Source organism: Salarias fasciatus, chromosome 6 (genome assembly GCF_902148845.1).
Source record: "Salarias fasciatus chromosome 6, fSalaFa1.1, whole genome shotgun sequence".
NCBI lineage: Eukaryota > Metazoa > Chordata > Actinopteri > Blenniiformes > Blenniidae > Salarias > Salarias fasciatus.
Genome location: NC_043750.1, coordinates 7,768,583 through 7,787,782, shown reverse-complemented (window position 1 = coordinate 7,787,782; position 19,200 = coordinate 7,768,583). Strand labels below are relative to the sequence as shown.

Sequence of the window (19,200 nt, the reverse complement as noted above, 5' to 3'; positions counted from 1 at the left end):
GCTCTCCCTCAGGGTCTGGTCCTGCAGGTTTCTTCCTGTTAAAGAGGTTTTCCTTCCCAGTGTTAATCACACTCAGGAATTGTTGGTTAAAGTGCTGTGAAATGACGGTGCTCCATGTGGTCCTATAGAAACAAAAATGAAATAAACTGAATTTCTTTGTTTTATTATTTTCTACATGTCCTCATCTGGATCTGCAGATATCTTCTTCCTGGCAAGGAAGAATCAAGAAGACTGGGTTCATACTGATCCAGCACCGCCCTGAGATTCCCTCATATTATTCAATATTATCAACACACTGAATGTCTGATTTGGGCTGAGATGTGCAGCGGTTAGCACTGTCGCCTCACAGTGAGAATGTTGTGGGTTCAAAAATGGAAGGATGGAAGAAACAACCAGATTACTGGATTCTGTTGTTTCTTTTAACAAGAAGCTATAATTGGTTGATTCCACGTAAAGTCTGCATGTTCTGCCTGAGCATGAGTTTGCTGTGAACTGTGTCGGTGATGGTGGTGCTGCTGGGGGGGAAATGAAGCCACACGGACACATCGCTCTCATCGTCTCTCAGCACCAAGAGAAGACCCTGCTTCTGCGAGGAGCTGCCTTGCGAGTTTATTTACAATTCACAAAACACAGGTGTCGCTCTCAAACAGTGTTTCACATTCGACTCCCGACGGAGCCTCCACTTCCTCTCCACTGCTCAGTCTTTGGTTTCCCAAAGTAGAAACTTCACATGATGAACATTCCTACTTCAAATACTCTTTAATTCCCTGCACATAGATATATATATATTTATTTTATATATTCCTTTCAAAATATCCTTTTAATGAGTTTTGCAGGGTTTTTTGATTCATCCAACATACAAGCTAGCCTCAAAATGAGCCTGGTAGTCTATCTGGGACTGATATTTACTTTATGTACAGCTAATTTCTCTTTTATGGCTTCAAAAACAAATCAAACCTGCATCTGAAGACGCCTTTGTAGTCGTTGTGCGTTGTTCACATGACAGCTAATAGAAGGCATTTAAAAGGAGTAGTTTTCTACTTTTCTTTTAAAGAAATAAGCGACCTTTATTCTGTCCTGAAAAGGTCCAGAAGCTGCGATCAAGTGCTCGAGAATGCTGTGCGATTGAGGACAGAAGATATTCAAAGTGACCGTCGCTGTGTAGAGAAGAGGCTGCACTGCCGGAGGGAGTTCCTGCACGTTTCAGCCTCATGAGGGGCCAAAAACCCCGAGTTAGAACAAGACCCCCCCCCCCCCACCCCACCCAAACCCAACAGAAAATTAAAACATGAAAACCCATGGTAATGCAGCGCAGTGCGCCCTCTGGTGGAGACATGCGTGACTTCCTGTGCAGGAACAGCCCGGTAGTGGAACAGTGCAGGTCTTCCACACAACGTTAAAGTCTGTGTAAAGCACAGGGAGACGCGAGGAGGTGAGTGCTGACAGCTTGAGAGGGACCAGGGTAAACCCCGAGGAAGTTTCCTGATGATCCGACTCAACAAGCTCATGATCTGCTGCTTTAACCCATTCATGACGACAGCTGATCATTAATTCATATAAGTGCCTTTGTTCTCTCTCGAGCCATTTTTCATGCTTTGCACAGACTTAAGAGTGTTTCTAGAGTTGGACAAGCTGAATTCGTCCCATTGAACCCATTAAAACCGCAGCGTCGGCCTGCGGGGGACGTTTTCCCACGCTGCGATTGGCTGCAAGGGAAAGGGTAATAACAGCTTCTAAAAATAGGATTTCCTTGACTTCAGTAATGATTGGATTGAATTAGTGAGGACCGCTCTTGCTCTTTCCAGGCTTTCTCCGGATGCGGCCCGTCTTGGCCCACATCAGTAAAGCTCACTGATCTCAAACCTTTTCCTTCCTTTCTTCTGAATCTGTACCGACGCCGCCGTCGGTACGGCGCCGTCCACCTTCTCGCGGTTTCCTCACTTGTCGGCGTCGCGGTCGCCGCGCAGCCGCCTCTCGTGCTGCCGCTTGGTGATGAGGTACTTGAAGAACTCGTAGACAGACCAGCTGATGGCGGTGGAGGGCATCTGGTAGATGACCCTGGCCTGGACGCCTTTGAAGAAGGCGGGCGCGCCTCCCGTCCGGTACACCGTCCGAAAGGCCTCGCCCAGGCCCGAGATGTGGCGGGCGGCGGGCGCCGCGCCGCCCTGCACCACGTGGACGGCCTGGGCCTCCTGCGTGTTGAGCAGCGTCTTGCAGACGTCGAGCGGGGTGGTGGCGGCGGCGGCCAGCGCCCCAGCCAGCGCGCCCGACACCACGTGGGAGGAGGGGTCGTACTGTCTGTGCGGGTTGAGCAGCTCCTGCAGGTACTCGTACGTCATGAAGTGGAGCGCCTGGAACGGCACGTTCATGGTGAGCTGCGTGGTGTAGCTGCGGTAGAACGCCGCCGTGCCCTCGCGCCGCAGCATGGAGCCCACGCAGTCCAGCACGCCGCGGTAGGGCGAGTTGAACATCTGCATCCGCTGCTTGACCACTGCCAGAGCGAGGGGGAGAGAGACCATGAAGCTCGGGGGCGTGCACACACACACAGACAACACCAACAGCTGACAAACATAAGGCCCGTGGGCTAAAACTGGACCACCCGGAAGCTCCAATCAGGGCCATCAAACCAACAAGCAAACTGTAGAATTTTCAAAGAAAATATTCTTTTTAACAACGTTTTGCCCTCGTGTTGAGATTGGAGTAACTTTCTGGAGTAAATGTTTGTTTTTGTGAAAATAGAGAGCTTTTCTTCACATTAACGTGACTCAAAAATAATTAGTTACTCATTACTTCTGTGAATTGTAATGATATTACTTTACTCTTTACTACATTTAGAAAGTAAGCTGGTTTGATCAACACATATAATGCAGCTGGTCCTAATGTTATGGTTGATTTGTGTAACTGCACATTCCTAAACTTTTTGCAGCTCCACATGCCTGGTGGTTTATTTTAAAACTAAATCCGTGACCCTGTTACTGCCTTCCTAAACCGTCTCTGTGCGGTGGGTGGATGCTCCTTAGCTACACTCTAAATCTACATTATTTATTAGAACAGGTGAGAGAAGCTTGTTTGTGTCGGAACCCTGATCCCTGAGGGAGATCCAAACATTCAATCATGAAGAAACTGAACTTTCCCTTCAGACGCCGCGGACACGTGTTTATATTATTAAAGAATGTGTGAAAAAGCTGAACCGCGTGATGTGAAAGTGTCTCTTGAAGTCTGAATAAATGAGCTGGCTGGACTTCTGAGAGCCTGCAGCCCCACCCAGTGGCCACATGCTGGAACTGCCTCTATAAATAGACTAATGTCGAGTCCTGCCTGTGTAGAGGACAAAGACGAGGAGGGCGGGGCTCACCTTCAGCCGGGTTCATGATGGCGTCGTGCAGCACGGTGGCCATGCAGCCGGCGACTCCTGCGGCAGAGGAGGGAGCAGTTACACAAACCGCACGGCGGTCGGAGCGCGGAACGGAGCGGAAACGGAAGCCTCACCGTTGGCAAAGTGGCTGTTGGTCCCGGGGTGGATGGCGTCGCTGAGCGAGAACTTGATCTTCTCGTAACAGGCGAAGTAGAGGGCGTGGGCGGGCCCCGCCCCCACCGCCAGCACGTTGACGCCCCGGATGGGCCGCCACACGCCCTCGGTGCGCACGATCTGCCGCAGGGCGTCCATCACGTTCCGGTAGCGGGCGCCCGGCTCGGGGTGGAGGCTCTGCATCCGAGTCTGCAACAAACCGCACCGGAGCAGAAAGTCAAGCCGCCGGAATCTCCTCATTTCATCTTTATCCACTCAGCTGGTCGGTCACAGAACACGGCGCCGTCTCAAAGTGTAAACTGTTCCTGCTTTTTCACGTGAATGGGGCCGGTTTTTCCTTTTCGTTTCGGAGAAGCTTCACGTCAACATGAGTGGATGAACTCTCCTCATGTTAAAGAAGTTACACAACCGAGGGGCAATAAAGTCGACTCTGACAGACCAAATGCACGTTACACAATCTGTAAACTTCCCTGGACATGCAACACACGATAACCCCATGTGTCAGCCGTCCTGTAGAGCTGGAAACACTAACTCACGTGGAATGTGCTCAGTCACCCTCAGCGGCTCGTTCAGAACAGATCCGGAAAAGTTCCGCTCAAAATGTTTCTTTAGACTCCACAACGCTGACGTCAGAGACGCCAACCTTGAATCTGGCAGCTGCTTCCATGTTTGATGGGATCAAACAGCAGTAATACCGTTAGCGTGCGTCTCCCGGGCCGTCTGGACGGTACAGCCGCATACCAATCACGCTTTTTTTAGACGGCAACATTAAATGTCAGAAGAGGACAAAGTGGTCCAGCAGCAAGACACAACATCAGAGTAAAAGAAAGAAATTACCTAAAGGCAAACAAATGACCATACAATACAATAAACTATGGAAACGAGGAGTTTTCACTCAACTGGATGTTACGTTTGGAATCCTGAGATCTGCTTAAATGTTGGAAACTGCTTCAATAAGGAGGTAAACAGCCGGTTCAGCCAGGAACCCCTGAACACGTTCACAGACGTCACTACAGATTTCTCATTAGTAGATTGCTCAGATTCCCGGCAGGTGAAGAAAAAAAACAGTTTGTTCTTGGTGAGAAGGTCAGAGGTGGAAACATGGTGTTCACGGAACAAACGAGCTCAGCAACGACCAGGATTTCTTTGATAAGAAGATTATTCCAAAGCTGTTCTACACAACGTTTCCAGTGAAAATCTAGCAATTTTGCCATTTTCATTTTAACAACGCTCCAGTTTATGTGGCAGCCTTTTGAAAACGAAATGTCGTTAGCCTGTTGGAGGAAAACACTGCTCTCGTTGTCTCTACTGAGCAAATGCAGAACAACAACTGACGACAGCTGAGGTGCCAGTGAGCAGCAGCAGCGTTCATACGTGTTCTCTGCAGCTCCAGGCTCTGCTGTCATGTAAACTGACGCCCAAAACACGACGAAGCGTCTTTTCACTGAAACGCTCAAACCTTCCTCTGGCCTCACAGTGAAGCTACTGTGACTCCCACTGCTCTTTGTGACGTGATCTGATACATTTCAGCTGTGGAAAAAATTGATTTCAGACTCTCAGAGAAACTTTCAGAGAAGACCGATCAGTTTAAAGTGGAAAATAAGCATAAAAACAACTGATGGCTGTCACCCTGTAGTCTGCAGGGTTCAGTCACCACTTCACCTTTCGCCTCAGACGTCTACAAATATGTTAAATAACCACCTGATGAAGTAAATCAGTGTGTTAACCTTCTCCTTATCTGGTGCTTAAGGAGGTGTTCGGTGACGACACGCTGCGATAAGACCGAGCTCCACTGAAGTCATGGCAGGACTGACAAATGTGTGAGAGCAGAAACCTCTTGACAGCTAAGTCTTCAATGAGTCTGTGATTTATCTACAATCTGCATCGTTCATCAGAGCCTCCCCAAGCAGAGACGAGTTCAGTTCCACTTCGTCTGGATTTCTTTTTTTATTGACGAGTGAAGAGATTTTAAGCAGTGAAATAAATGTTACTGGCTGGTAGGTTTCATTCATTTGTTTTGGAGAGTCTGTTTGCACGACAACGGTGCTGCTGGACTTGGCAGGTTTACATGGTATCTCCACACCCGTAATCTGATATTATCAGTCTCGTATCACGATACACCGTGGCACTGATTCACTTATGTAAAGAAGGGTGAATTAATATGTGAAGAGTCATTGATATGTAATGACACCACAGCAGAACGGATAAAAAAAGGCTTTCAGTTATTGGATTTGAAGGGAAATGATTCAAGAAGTGCTGCTTTTATAGAAAACAGACAAAAGTTTCACATATTCCACATAAACAGGTTTCCAAAGCATCTTTAGATGCCTGAAGGAAGAAGGAACTGAACCGTCCTGTAATAAGAAGAGCTGAGCCAACAGGGCGTGACGCTAACGGGAATCTAACATTGTGAAAACAAGAACATTCTGTGGCACAGAAGCACGAAACATTTAACTCACTTCCTCAAGTTTTAGAGAGATTCAGATGCTTGCAACAGTCGTCCACTTTGTTCAGCCCACTTGACTTTAAACGGCCTTTCTTCACTCCGTAAACCAGATTCCACCTATATGTTGAAGTCTTGCTTCGACTCCAAGAGTTTTTATTGATTACGTTTATCCAAATGAGTTAGTAACGCCAATAGCTATTGAAAACACCAGGCTCAAATGATACACACATGCTCGACAGGAAACTGCTCTATTTTTGCAAATATGAGTCAAATCATTGTGAGGGGAATATTTTCAGATGTGAATTCCAACAGGAGTGACCTGCTGAGCATAACGTCGCTGCTGCAAGGGAAACTTCTCCTGTAAACAAGGAGCGGATAAGCTTGAGCCTGGAGGGAACCAGAACACACGCTCAACACTTTTCAGAGAAACCACAAAAATACTGCTTCCTTTTCTTCCAGACAAACTTAGAGAAGCAGCAGATTAATGTGCTGCAAGCCGCAAAAAGACTATAATTCCTCGAAGGTGCTGTTGTCACCAATAGAAGTGCTTTGGGCTCAATTCTTCACATTTCAAAGATAATCCAGTGTTTTGCAGCTGCTGCTTTCTAAGGTAACGAACAGGTTTTTCTGCAGAACAATGCAACGTGTGCCTTGATGAAGACGAAAGTTATTTATGTCCAACTTCAGCTTGACAATACAATACATACTTAAATAATTGAGATTTACTCTGCAGCTACGCTTCAATATTTTTAAGATCAGCTTTCACCTTGATATAGACATATGTAGACCAGTAAATACTGCAGAAGGGAAATAAAGTGTTTTTCAGCAGATATCAGTTAGGTGACACACCTCTTCCAGTAGAGATAAGGAGTGTTTCCTTACAATCAATTCATGCAACACAAACACATTGACCATAGATCCATTAACCCAGACAGGTAACTCCACTTTTATCTCTTCACCTTGGACTTTAAAGGCCAATTCAAACATATCCTCAACTAACAGGAAACTTTCACCTAAAGACCTAATCTCTTCAAATAATCTATTGCAATTTACTGGCGCTCATTTTAGCATCAGAAGTTTCCGCATCTGCTTGAGGAGAGAGCTATAATCCAGACACATGGAACTGAGCTCGCATTACTTGTGGTTACTTTTCATGAGTAAATCATTAGTTTCCTATGACTTTCCGTCTTATGGCGTAAGGGCACTGATGAACTCTGGAGTTGTCTCGCCAAAACGGAAAGACGGGTTCTGAAACAGGAAGTCACTCTGCCACAAAAAAAATAAACTGTTCAAGTAATAAAGTAAGAAATACATTTGTCCGATAATGGATTCATACTGAAGCTAGGTCTCCAGGAGAAGGCTAGCAGGGTAACCGCTGTCAAGCTTTACCGTCTTACTCGGGGACACACCGATATAGCAGGCACACATTTTAACAGTCCCCGTCTTTAAAGTGGCCCCTCCGTCCTCCGTGCGTCCCGTTATTTAACGCCGGTTCGCCACCTGACCTTTGTTAGCAAGGTTACCCTGTTAGCCGCTGAGCTAGCGCTAATCGAGCTCGGGCTTCTGTCGGGGCCTGCGGCAGCCCGGCTGTGTTTATCCCGTGTCTGCGGAGTGTGTGAGAAAATCACGGCCCGGGAGTGTTTCTAAACCCCCCCGCGGAGTGTTGGCGGTTCACCTTGACACAGTCGATGGGGTACATGAGGCAGTGCTCCATGATTCCAGCCACGGCTCCTGCCAGCATGTGGGTGCTGGTGGCGGCTCCCGCAGGCAGCCCTTCATAGTCTATTTCTGGCTCCGCGGAGGTCGAAGGCTCCGCCACTGCCCGGTGCAGCACCGGTGAAAAGTCCTGCTCCTTGGCCACCCTCGGTGAGAAAGACCCCACGAACCCCCCCGTGGCGTCCAGGACCCTGCCGCCAAGCCACCGGATCTCTGCCCCGGCTGCGGCGCCTGCGACCCGGCTGTCGACGCCCGGCGCTTCCATGGACGTTCGCCGGGACACGAAACCGTCCGCTTCCATCCGGGTGTGAGAAAGATGGGTTGAGATGTTCCTAAACGACAGGGCGCCCGCCTGTCGGTGTGGTGTTCCCGGCGGAGTGACGCGCGGCTGGCGACTGCTGGCAGTCCGGGAACCGGGAGACCGGACGGGCGGGACAGCCTGTTTGACACACGAGTCACTGCGGAGCTGCACGATGATTCGACAAAAGAACCGTCAATCATGTAACGTCAAATCTGATTGGCTAAAACTGCCATTCAACAATGGTCATTGGGCGGAGCTTTACTCTGATTGGTCAATAGACATTTCATAACCGCGGGATGTCATATGTAATCAAGGTTCAAACCAACAGGACGTCCCAAGTTAGGAAAATAACGATAAAATCCCAAAGTATCTCGTGCCTGGAAAAATCAGCGTACAGGATCATTTCTGTGCGATGTAGAAAAAAAAACTGTCTAATTTGCTCCAAAAGAGTTCCCGTGAGTTTTAAAAAGAAAAAAAAGTAGTTTTGACAAAGGAGTATTTTGACCCAAGTGTAACCATGGATGTTACTATCGATGATAATAAAAAAAATTAAAACAATAAAATAAATAAACAAATGAATTTAGCAAAAGCTAACACGGGAGAAAGATTCAATAATTTTTCTCTGGGATGAACAAGATCTATTCTATTGTAATCCATTTTATTCTGTTTTATTTTCTTTATTTCTTTCAAATAAACGTTAGCTCATGTAACGTCAAATCTGATTGGCTAAAGCTGTATTGTGATGCGTTTAAAGTTCAACTAGGGCTGCAGGACATTTGAGAAGCACGACGTTACATGTTGAGTGTTGCGTTACGTAACATCATCATTTTGATAAAACTATATTTGAACTGATTGATAGCCATCCTATACAAAGAAAAATAACGGTATTAAGTAATATATTAATAAATGCTTTTTCTTAAATGAGATATATAGACTTCAGATACTGTAAAAGATTTTAATTACAGTTTAGAGAATATTTGATATTTTTCCTGCAGCCCCTGAATGCCTCAGACTCTACCCGCGTCTGCGCAGTTACGTCAGTGGTGACGTCGCCATTCGAACCGGAAGCGTGTCCGCTCCCCGGGTCGTTTCCTCTGGTAACGTCGACGACTCGGATTTAAAGTCCTCTCTGAGAAACACGTTCAATCCTCGGTTTGCGTTTCCTTAATGAAGACGGACTCCGCTCCGTGCGGGTGTTACCGTCATGGCCGGGGAAAGCCTCCAGTAGGTGAGTTCACTGGACAGATACTCTGTTTCATTAAAACACCGTTAGCCGGTTTCACTCTGCGATACAGAGAAACATCTGTAATAACTAAAATGTAAACTATAAAAGGGATTTTTACAGATATTTGGCAGGAATATTAGCTGTTCCGTTCGTATGCATCACTTTAATCTCTCTTGCATATACGAGTGGATGTAAACTATGTCCCCTAATTCCTATTGGATGGAAACAGTATTTGTGTTTTATGAAGTCTAGCTGTCCTTTGAGGTAACTCATTCGGGGCTGGTAGGTCTGTCTGCTACGAGTTATCAATCAAATGAAGAAATTAGGTTGAATGTTACTGTATTGTTTGATTTTTTTTAGCGTCAAGTTTTATGTTTTAGCTCATTCTAAAGTTAAATCAAATAGGATCTCGCTTTATTTCCCTTCATTAACCTCCGGAAGGGGGTCTTGTAAGTGGTGATTAATGAGCTTGCAGGTTGAAGTCAGGTTTTGGTTTTATTATTAGACTTGCTTTGGAAGTCTGTTGTGGTTTAGATCCATAATTCTGCTTCGTGTTTCATTTAAATGAGACCCTGGGTCTCAATGAGACTTAGATGTACAAATTGAGGTGAACAAAAATAAGGGGTTAAATTTTAGGGTTTGTGGGTTTTTAAGAGTCGTTTTACTCTTGTAATACGGTATAATTTAACCCTGGGGCATGTTGTTGTGACCTCTCTCTCTCAATCTGTTTATTTGTGTAAACAACTGGGAGAAGCTTTAATTCTTCCCTCAACCCTCCTGCTTTAACACCTCAATAAACCTGTTGGATTTAAATAGTAAAATCTAATCCTGACTGCCTCTGTGTGATTACTCTCCGTCAAATAAAAACTGTATTTTTAAAACTCATATTTTGTAGAAAAAAATAAAATAATAATTCTCTACGAGATGAATGTATCTCTAAAGCCACAACAGTTACGCTTGAACTTGAACAGCTGTGGTAAAATACAAATTATACTTTCAGCATATGTTGAACAGACATTTTAACTTTCTCTCTGTCTCTCTCTGTCTCTCTCTGTCTCTCTCTCTCTCTCTCTCTCTCTCTCTCTCTCTCTCTCTCTCTCTCTCTCTCTCTCTTCGAGGCAGATCAAGCTTCTTAACTCCAGGCTGGATCAGAACGAGCCATCAGCAGCCATGAGGTGACGACGTGTGTGTGTGTAAACCTGGACACATGGCAAGGTAATCCACTGATAACACAGATAATTCCTGAGAATCACTGATGTTTGGACCTTCTGGAATCACAGTCTGGAAGTTGTTACGCTGAGGGAGTTTAGTTGCCACAAAGCCTTTCTTTGTTTTTTCCCAACATTATTTTGAAATTTGTGGCACACAATGGTTACAAACAGTACTCAGTATACAGTGCAACGCCAATATAGAAAACACAGAGAAAAAACAACAGAGTCTAAAAAGAAAATCTAAAGAAGAAGAAAATCTAAAAAGCTTGCTTTTTTTTCTGAACCACGGCTACGGTGAATAGTTCCACTGCAGTTCGGTTTCCTCCAGCTGCTTCTGAAGGCGACACATCTGACAAACATCAGAAGAATGTCAAGGGCTTACAGGTTAAAGAACTAATATAACGTAACATATTTAACACGGTGCTCAGGTTCTCAGCCCCGAGCTGCTCAGTAAACTTTCATCAGACTTTACTGTGTTCAGCAGACCCTTAAAGAAAAGGTCGTGACATTTTCAATAAAACCACAACAGAATGTCATGAGACAGTTTCCTCAGTAGATCCTGTCTTTGGTGGCATTTCTGGAGGATTTCCTCTGTGTTCGAGGGAAACTAGTCAAAAACATTCACTACACCTTAACATGAGGATTATAATGCCATTGTTTGTTTCTATCAATTGTTATCTCACAAAATTAGTGCTTCACAGTTGAAAGACATGAAAAAATGATTTTTTAATTTCACTGCCTGAACTCTGCATTCATGAGAATGTCATGATGATTTCCAGACGATAACTGGAAAACAAGGAGTGACTCGGAGAACAGTGGCTCCTAAAAATCATGTAAAAACAAAGATACCACGACAGCTTTTAATCGAGCAGAACTCGAATCAGTCGGTGTGATACAGTGGATCGTTCTCGAGGCCTTTTGGGGAAATTAGTTGCTCATCAGTGTAGTAAAGAGACTGTGGAGAGTTGATGTGAATAAAAACCCTGGTAGTTTAATTTTGTGACTGAAAGTGAAGCTGGGAGCGTCTCGGCGCTGCAGCCTCGGGGGGGTTTTGTTGCGTAGCGGATATTTCCAGAGCGATGAGGTGTGTGCGGTCTCTGCAGGATCAGCTTCTCCTGCCTGCCGGCCTCCTGGTCCTGCAGCGTGTCCCTGCTGTCGCTGGGCTGCGCCCCCCGCCAGAGGCTGGTCCTGCTGCTGCTCCTGCTCACCTCGGCGCTGCTGCTCCTTGGGACCTACCAGAGGCAGCTGTGGGGCGGCCGGCGGCGGCCCGGCGCCCAAGTCAACAAGTGAGTGGACCCTGGAAGCAGATCAGGCAGCTTGAACCGTCCCTGCCTGTGAACCCAACATCTGTCCGGCTGGATGTTCTGACTCGGCATCGTCAGCTGATAATCTGAGACCGACTGCAGCTGTGATCCGCAGTGCCCACGAGCAACGCAGCCTTCTGCACACGCTCAGTAGACGGACAGTAAGGACAGTGTTTTGCTCCAGAGCGTCAGACTCCCAGGCCACAGTGAGACGAGGAGCGGTGGCGAACAGCAGGCGTCCGTCTCGCCTGAAGCTCAGTGCCGACCAGTGAAAACTGCTAACGTGGCTTTTAGAGGAATGTTTTCAGATCTTTCTGCAGATTCTTTTTTTCAGTGGCGTTCACGTGTGCGATGTTGGTGAAAGTATTGAGATTGTTCCCGTAGAACAGAAACAAAAAGCACAAAGAAAAATTAGAGAAACTGTCAGATTGTAATTTTCTTGTACTTTAGAGGCTACAGGATGAATATCTGAGGAATTTATACAAATACAGAAAGAAACTGTTTGATTTAGAGTCCGATGAGATTCTCTTCCCGTTTCAACGTTTCAAGGAAAGAAACATCGATTTGCTTTGAGAAAACTGGCTGCGGTCTGGAGGCAAACGTGTTCCTGTCCGTCTGCTGCGGCTCTGCAGAAGAAGAACCGTCTCCTCTTCGGAGCGTTTCTAGACGTGTTTTTCACCTCTGACGACGGAAAGTCGGCGCCGCTGAAGTGGTTTCGGTGTGAACGGGTTCCGGTCTGGCCTCCTGCAGGTACCTGTCCATGGCCGAGTCCATGGAGGCCACCGACACCCTGGACGCGGCGCTGAACTATGGCGTGGTGGTGGACTGCGGCAGCAGCGGCTCCAGGGTCTTCGTCTACTACTGGCCCCCCCACAACGGGAACCCCCACACCCTGCTGGACATCCGGCAGATGAGGGACCGCGAGCACAAGCCCGTGGTGAAGAAGATCAAGCCCGGTGAGACGCCGCCGCCGCTTCCGCCCGTTTATCTGACTGCGCCGCAGCTCTGGGCGTTTTCCTGTTTTCGCTATGCGGGGGAGGCTGTGAGAGCTCAGCTCGCTCCTTCCTGGTCGTGGAAGACGAGTGTGTGTGTGTGTGTGTGTGTGTGTGTGTGTGTGTGTGTGTTCCCTCAGGTATCTCCACTCTGGCCAACACTCCGACCAAAGCCAGCGGTTACCTGCAGCCGCTGCTCAGCTTCGCCGCCGCTCACGTCCCGCAGAGCAAACACAAAGAGACGCCGCTCTACATCCTGTGCACCGCCGGCATGCGGCTGCTGCCCAACAGGCGAGGCCCCGCCCCCACGTCCCCACGACCTGCCAAAGCAGCCGCCGCAGTCCGCTTTCTCACTCCCCCTGTGTGTGTGTGTGTGTGTGTGTGTGTGTGTCTGTTTGTAGCCAGCAGGCGGCCATCTTGGAGGACCTGGTGACCAACGTCCCCCTGGAGTTCGACTTCCTGTTCTCCAGCTCGCACGCCGAAGTGATCTCTGGGAAGCAGGAGGGTGGGTGATCCTCCGGGCGCTCTGGTGAAGCGGTGTGTGTGTGTGTGTGTCTGAACAGCCTGTCTGTCCTCTCCGCCCTGAAGGAGTGTACGCTTGGATCGGCATCAACTTCGTGCTGGGCCGCTTCGACCACGCCGACGAGGGTGAGTTCACCTTAACCACACGCCCGGACACGGCAGCGGGTGTGTTCAGTGTTCCTCCATGTCGGTGTTTTCAGAGGACGCCACGGTGGAGGTGACCACCGGCGCGCAGAATCAGCATCCAATCAGCCGGCGCCGCACGGTGGGCATCATGGACATGGGCGGAGCTTCGCTGCAGATCGCCTACGAGGTGCCGAGCGCCATCAGCTTCAGCTCTCCTCAGGAGGTGAGGTCGCCAGGAGCCGCCGCCGCCGCCGCCGCCGTCCGGCTCCCGCAGGCGCCTCACCTCTCCGCCCTCCTCAGGAGGAGGCGGCGAAGAGCGTGCTGGCCGACTTCAACCTGGGCTGCGACGTGGAGCGCACGCAGCACGTGTACCGCGTCTACGTCACCACCTTCCTGGGCTTCGGGGGAAACATGGCCCGGCAGCGCTACGAGGACCGGATCCTCAACAACACCTTCGCCAAGAACAGGTCCGGAGCAGCAGGGCGGGGCCGCCGGGGGGCGGAGCCTCCGACCACACCCGCCTCTGGAGGTCTGACCGTCCTCCTCCTCCTCCTCCTCCTCCTCCAGGTTCCTCACCACTCAGACGGGGCTGAGCGAGGACAAGCCGTACCTGGACCCCTGCCTGCCGCCCGGCCTGTCGGACGCCGTCGCCCGTGACAACCGCACGCTGTACCTGCGGGGTCAGGGCGACTGGGCGCGGTGCCAGGAGGCGGTGCGGCCCTTCCTGGGCCTCCACAACGGCACCATGTCCCCCGGCGGCGTCTACCAGGCGCCCATCAACTTCAGCAACAGCGAGTTCTACGGCTTCTCCGAGTTCTACTACTGCATGGAGGACGTGCTGCGGATCGGGGGGCAGTACCACAGCGGGAGATACTCGCAGGCCGCCAGGGTACGGCGCCACCGCCGCCCCGCCGCCGCCGCTCCGGTCCGGTCCGGCTGCAGCCCTCAGCTCTGTCTGTCTCTCTGAACAGGAGTACTGCGCCACCCAGTGGCCGACGCTGAAGAAGCGACTGGACAACCAGCTGTTCTCTCAGCAGGCCGACATCAACAGACTCAAGTAAGTTCCTGCTGGACTGAGATTTCTACAACAGAGGTGTCAAACATCAGGCTCGTGGGCCGAAACTGGCACGCTAGAGGCTTCAGTCCGGCCCTCAAAACCGGCAGGCAAATCGTAAAAAGCTCAAAGAAAACATTAAATTTTACATGTATTTCTCAAGCGCGGTGGACACAGCCCCCCCACTCAGGCCCGGGCCGAGGCATCGGAGATGCTGCCGTGAAAGAATTCTGGCCAGAACTTGTTGAACCGTCTTTTCCTTCATGTGAACTTTGGCTCGTAGTCCTCAGAGACCCAGAAACCTCAGCGTTAATCCAGCTTCGTGTCGCTGCACCGCACCATTCCACGTGATATGACTCTGAAAACGGTCAGGTTTGATCATCTCGTTCACGGTGCCAGAGGCAGCCATGCAGCCCAATGGCATGTTGGTTCCTCCACCATGTTTCTCATTCATTTGATGTATTCCCAGACAGTTCCGCTCTGGTTTCTTCTGAGCTCCGCTTCCAGGAAGCTGCAGGATGAGACTCAGAGCAGTGAACTGTGTTCCTGTGACGTCCTCCGATCGTTTCACTTCAGAAACATGGAAGTGAGCTCGCTTGAAAACGTTCCTGTGAGAAAGCTCGTTTTTTCTCACAGGGGTTTGTGTTGGACGTGTTCCTGTCAGAATCACTGAGATATGAAACAGTTTCCATTATTGAAGATGTTAAATGGGAAGGTTGCAGAGGAATTCACTCTTTGGACATGTTTTTGGCGTATTTCCATGAAAGAGATTAAAGTTGACTTTGGAGAGGAGAAGCGTCAGTCGGGCCTGCAGCCTTCCTCTCCTGCCAGCAGATGGCGCTGCAGCTCTGTCCTCTCCTTCCAGGTATCAGTGCTTCAAGTCGGCCTGGATGTACGAGGTGCTGCACTCGGGCTTCCGCTTCCCCTCCGACTACCCGAGCCTGAGAACCGCCCAGCTGGTCTACGACAAGGAGGTGCAGTGGACTCTGGGAGCCATCCTGTTCAAGACCCGCTTCCTGCCCCTCAGGTACCCGAGTCCAGGCCACAGCAGACGGCGCCGGCGCCGTGGAGACGGGCTGAACGTGTGTGTGTGTGTGTGTGTGTTCTGCAGGGACCTGCAGCAGGAGACGCTGCGGCAGAACCACCCCAGCTGGCTGCGCTCCTCCTTCGTCTACAACCACCACCTGCTGTCGCTCTGCATCCTGGTGGTGCTGCTGGCCATCCTGCTCTACATCCTGCGCCTGCGGAGGATCCACCAGCGCGAGCAGCGGCAGGCCGAGGCGCTCAACCTGCTGTGGGTGGAGGAAGGAGAGGCGCTGCTGCCGTGACGCCGGCTCCTCCCCGCGGAGCCTCGCTCTCTCCACTCGCTCCCGAAAGGAACCAGCCAAGCATCCAACCTCCAGCCACATCACGGAGCAGGGGCTCGCACGCCCATCGCCACCTCTGTCCACCAGGGGGCGATGGTGAGCCCCTGCTGCCTTCAGATCAGGTTCCTTTTTATTTTTGTGTCACTTCCTATTTATGAATGCGTTGATGTGAAGAGTGAGCAGCTTCACTTCAGGAGCCACAGTTTTCATTTTCCAGACGCCACCCGGTGGCGCCGAGCGGTAACGCACCAGACGACACAGAACCTGAAACGATCGTCAGACCGACTCGTCTTGAGCCTTTTTAAAGAATACCTCGGGCGAGCGCACTCGGTCGCAGCTCTGGCTGGTTGTTTACGCCTCCCGGTGGGCAGTGGGAGCTGAGAGGCCTGGAGGGCGGCGCGCTCGCAACCAGATGTGGAAGAGGACCACCCATAGTGAGGCCAGGCTGTGTGTTTACACACACACACACACACAGCCTGGCCTCACAAAGGATTCCTCCGGAGCGGGATTTATCAGAGATTTACGGCGTGCCGATGTGAGTCCTGGACGCCGCAGGCAGCAGCGCCGCGGCTTCACCTCCACAGACTCCGCCGCAGCTGGGCTTGAACCTCCGGCACCAAACCGTGGAGAAGAGTACTCCCAACTCCAGGATTCACGTCTTTATTACGTCTTCTCTGTGTTTGTTTGGTTCGTTTCTCCTGCTGTTTTTTGACCGATTCAAACATTTCCAGTTTCAAGACGTGCAGCTTTTTTGAAGACATTCCACTGATTTTGCAGCTTTTTAATATGTTTTTTAGAATGTGGAAGCTTTTCTCTAAACGTTTTCCATGTATTTAAGCCATCGGAGCCGTTTCAGGCAGTCCTGAAGCTTTTTGGTCGATTGGTCTAAATCTGCTTCAGAGTCTTCAGTGTTTCTCTGGACTTCTTCAGGAAAAGCTAAATCTTTTCTAGTTTTATTCGGTTCATTGTCACAAATCTGATTTCTTGCTGTTTTAAACCGCCTGAGATGCAGATTTGCTCACTGGCCAGTTATTGGGTAGTTGGAATCTGTGATTTCAGCTTTGTTTTTCTAAACTGTTTCCATTTCGCTCTGCGGTTTCTCACATCACACAGACCCGGAGTGCTAATTTATGGCTCCTCCTCGCAGGTGTTAGCAGCCGAAAATCTGATTAATTCAGGAGCAGAAGATGTGAAATCAGTATGTAAAATCATCCTCCTGTCAGCGCCTCTTTTCATATTAGAAGTGAGACTGATGGCGTGGGAATGGAACCGTCCTCGTCTGAAGGCCGCATTTAAAATAGCCGCGGCGTCGGAGCAGAGGTCAGGCTGCCGATGCAGGTGAACTCCACCTTCTCCCTGCTCCTCCTCCGTCAGCGGGGAGACCTGTGGCCGGTTCCTGGACAGCAGGAGGAGGTGGAGGAGGAAGCTGTGCTGCCGTGGGGCTCGGGCGGATGCTGAACACTGATCCATGTGTGTCTAATCTGGTTTTCCACTCGAGCGACTTCGAAGCCGCCTGTCTGAGGAGAGCGCTCCGTTCCGTCCACCGTTTATGTGTTGCTGGTGTTTCCAGCAGCGTCCTGGTGAAACGCCACCGAACCGCAACGGCGCAGGTTTGGGGTGTAGAGTATCTGAGCCGGTCCAGAGGGACACCAATCATCCAGCTGAGGGAGGACGACTCCTCGGGTTTGACAGAGACTCTGGTGGGCCACTTCCTGAAACCCACGGTCCTCTCATCGGCCTCTTTTATCTCCCTCTGCATCATGACGCAATTGTAATTTGACCCCAGCCTCACTTTCTAACCGTCTTCACTTCTTCTTGGGGAGTGACCACTGCAGCAGCTGCTCAGGATTCAGTCTGCATTCGTCCTTTGCGGCCAACGTGAATCACAGAGTGCTTTGTAATTTGACACCAGGCTCATTATGCCGCCTCCTGTGTGTAATGTCCTGGAACTGACGTCACGTTTCCAGGACGCGGCATTCCAGGCTGTAATTTGAACCCAGCCTCATTGTCTCGGTCAGACCGTTTTGAAAGCAGGTGATGCGTTTGTAATTTAACACCAGCCTCATTGTTCAGCTGACTTTTTGATTTGTAGAACCAGCTCATGTTGATCGCTTCCAGCATGCAGACTGCAGTGCATGTAATTTGACTCCAGCCTCATTGTCTTGATTACTTATGTGGACCTGCAGTAGAGTGGGTTGTAATTTGACATCAGCCTCATCGTGTTTGCAGCTGTGCGTGTGCGTGTGTGTGTGTGTGTGGTCTGACTCCTCCCCCTCAGGTTGACCTGGACCAATCGGCGGCTGTGTTTCCAGAGCTGGGCATCGTGCAATGTGGAGCAGTTAGCTCTCTGAATGAGAAGCTGCTTCTTCTGTGTGTTTTTTTTATATTGAGGTACCTCTTGACATGAATGTGAACCGAATCGATCCAATAAAAAGAGTTTTTGTAATAGAGGAGCGTTTGAATTAGTAGTTTTTACCTGAAGGGTTTATACGAGGCCCGTGTCAAAGTGTTAGTTCAGACTTTTTACTTGAGATTTCACAGGAATGTTGCTGAGTAAGACTTTAGGTGTTATGAAAAAAGTTATTTTCTAATAAATGCAAACACTAAAGCTATTCTTAATGTGCTTCTGAATAACAGTGTTCTTTCTCTCGACCCAGAATGAATGTTTTCCATCACATGTAAAGAAGACCAGTGTGTCAATTTTATTGTTTTTAGCCGTAAATCCTTCATTCATGTGAAGTTCTGGCTGTCAGGTGTTTTAATCAGGTCGTCACCCACGACACAGAAATCCACTCCAAACAGCCTCTTTCTCAAGTTTAAATCATTTTAATTTTACACGAAATGTTGACGCAGTGCCTGAAAACGTCAGTCTGGCACAATTCAGTTCTGGTCCTGGTCCTGGTCCAGAGCCTCCTGGTCCTGCTCCGCTTGTCCAGAGAAATGTCGGTGTTCTTTCATTGTTCTTGCTGTTTTCGTGAGAAAAGCGACCAGCAGCACCACCTCGTGGCCCAACATGCTCACTACATCATTTTTAGTTTTCTGTGAACACACACCATTTTCAAAATCTCGCATTGTAGCTAGATGTAAAAAAAATGTAAAACAAAAATGCTAAAACGATGCATCTTAACTGTCAGTTTTAATCAAATTAATCACAATTTACTCATGGAGGGCTGTCAGACTAATTTTTGCAATTAATCGCAGAATTGGGGTTACATAACAATTCTGTGGCGTCTGTGTTCTGGACTGTTCAACACCTAAAGAGAACATGGGACTGGCCTTCCCTTGAGCATATCGACTTTAAGCTGTTTGATGGTTCAAATCCCACATGAGTGTTTTCTGATGACAAACTGCTCCACTTCAGTGAAAAGATTCAGATAAAGACAACTTGATGCATTCAACTGGGGATT

The 19,200-nt window shown here is 49.2% G+C and overlaps 2 protein-coding genes across 3 annotated transcripts; one reads left to right on the top strand and one right to left on the bottom strand.

Annotated features, from left to right (window-relative positions):
* Positions 1–845: 845 nt before the first annotated feature.
* Positions 846–7,992, bottom strand: LOC115390171 (mitoferrin-2-like). The gene is made up of 4 exons (XM_030093940.1): positions 7,651–7,992; positions 3,490–3,718; positions 3,356–3,412; positions 846–2,491 (listed from the first exon to the last, which is right to left on the bottom strand). Exons 1-4 carry the CDS (start codon positions 7,990–7,992, stop codon positions 1,938–1,940), a joined length of 1,182 nt encoding a protein of 393 aa, XP_029949800.1. The 3' UTR covers positions 846–1,937.
* Positions 7,993–9,062: 1,070 nt separating this feature from the next.
* LOC115390165 (ectonucleoside triphosphate diphosphohydrolase 7-like) lies at positions 9,063–18,241 on the top strand. Of its 2 annotated transcripts, none has more exons than XM_030093925.1 (13): positions 9,063–9,220; positions 10,340–10,432; positions 11,532–11,714; positions 12,483–12,688; positions 12,865–13,015; positions 13,126–13,229; positions 13,313–13,372; positions 13,447–13,595; positions 13,673–13,839; positions 13,940–14,261; positions 14,344–14,429; positions 15,292–15,453; positions 15,538–18,241. In XM_030093925.1, exons 2-13 carry the CDS (start codon positions 10,425–10,427, stop codon positions 15,752–15,754), a joined length of 1,815 nt encoding a protein of 604 aa, XP_029949785.1. In that variant the 5' UTR covers positions 9,063–9,220; positions 10,340–10,424; the 3' UTR covers positions 15,755–18,241. The 2 variants fall into 2 exon arrangements, with proteins under 2 accessions (XP_029949785.1, XP_029949786.1); XM_030093926.1 differs by having other exon boundaries at positions 10,336–10,432.
* Positions 18,242–19,200: the final 959 nt, after the last annotated feature.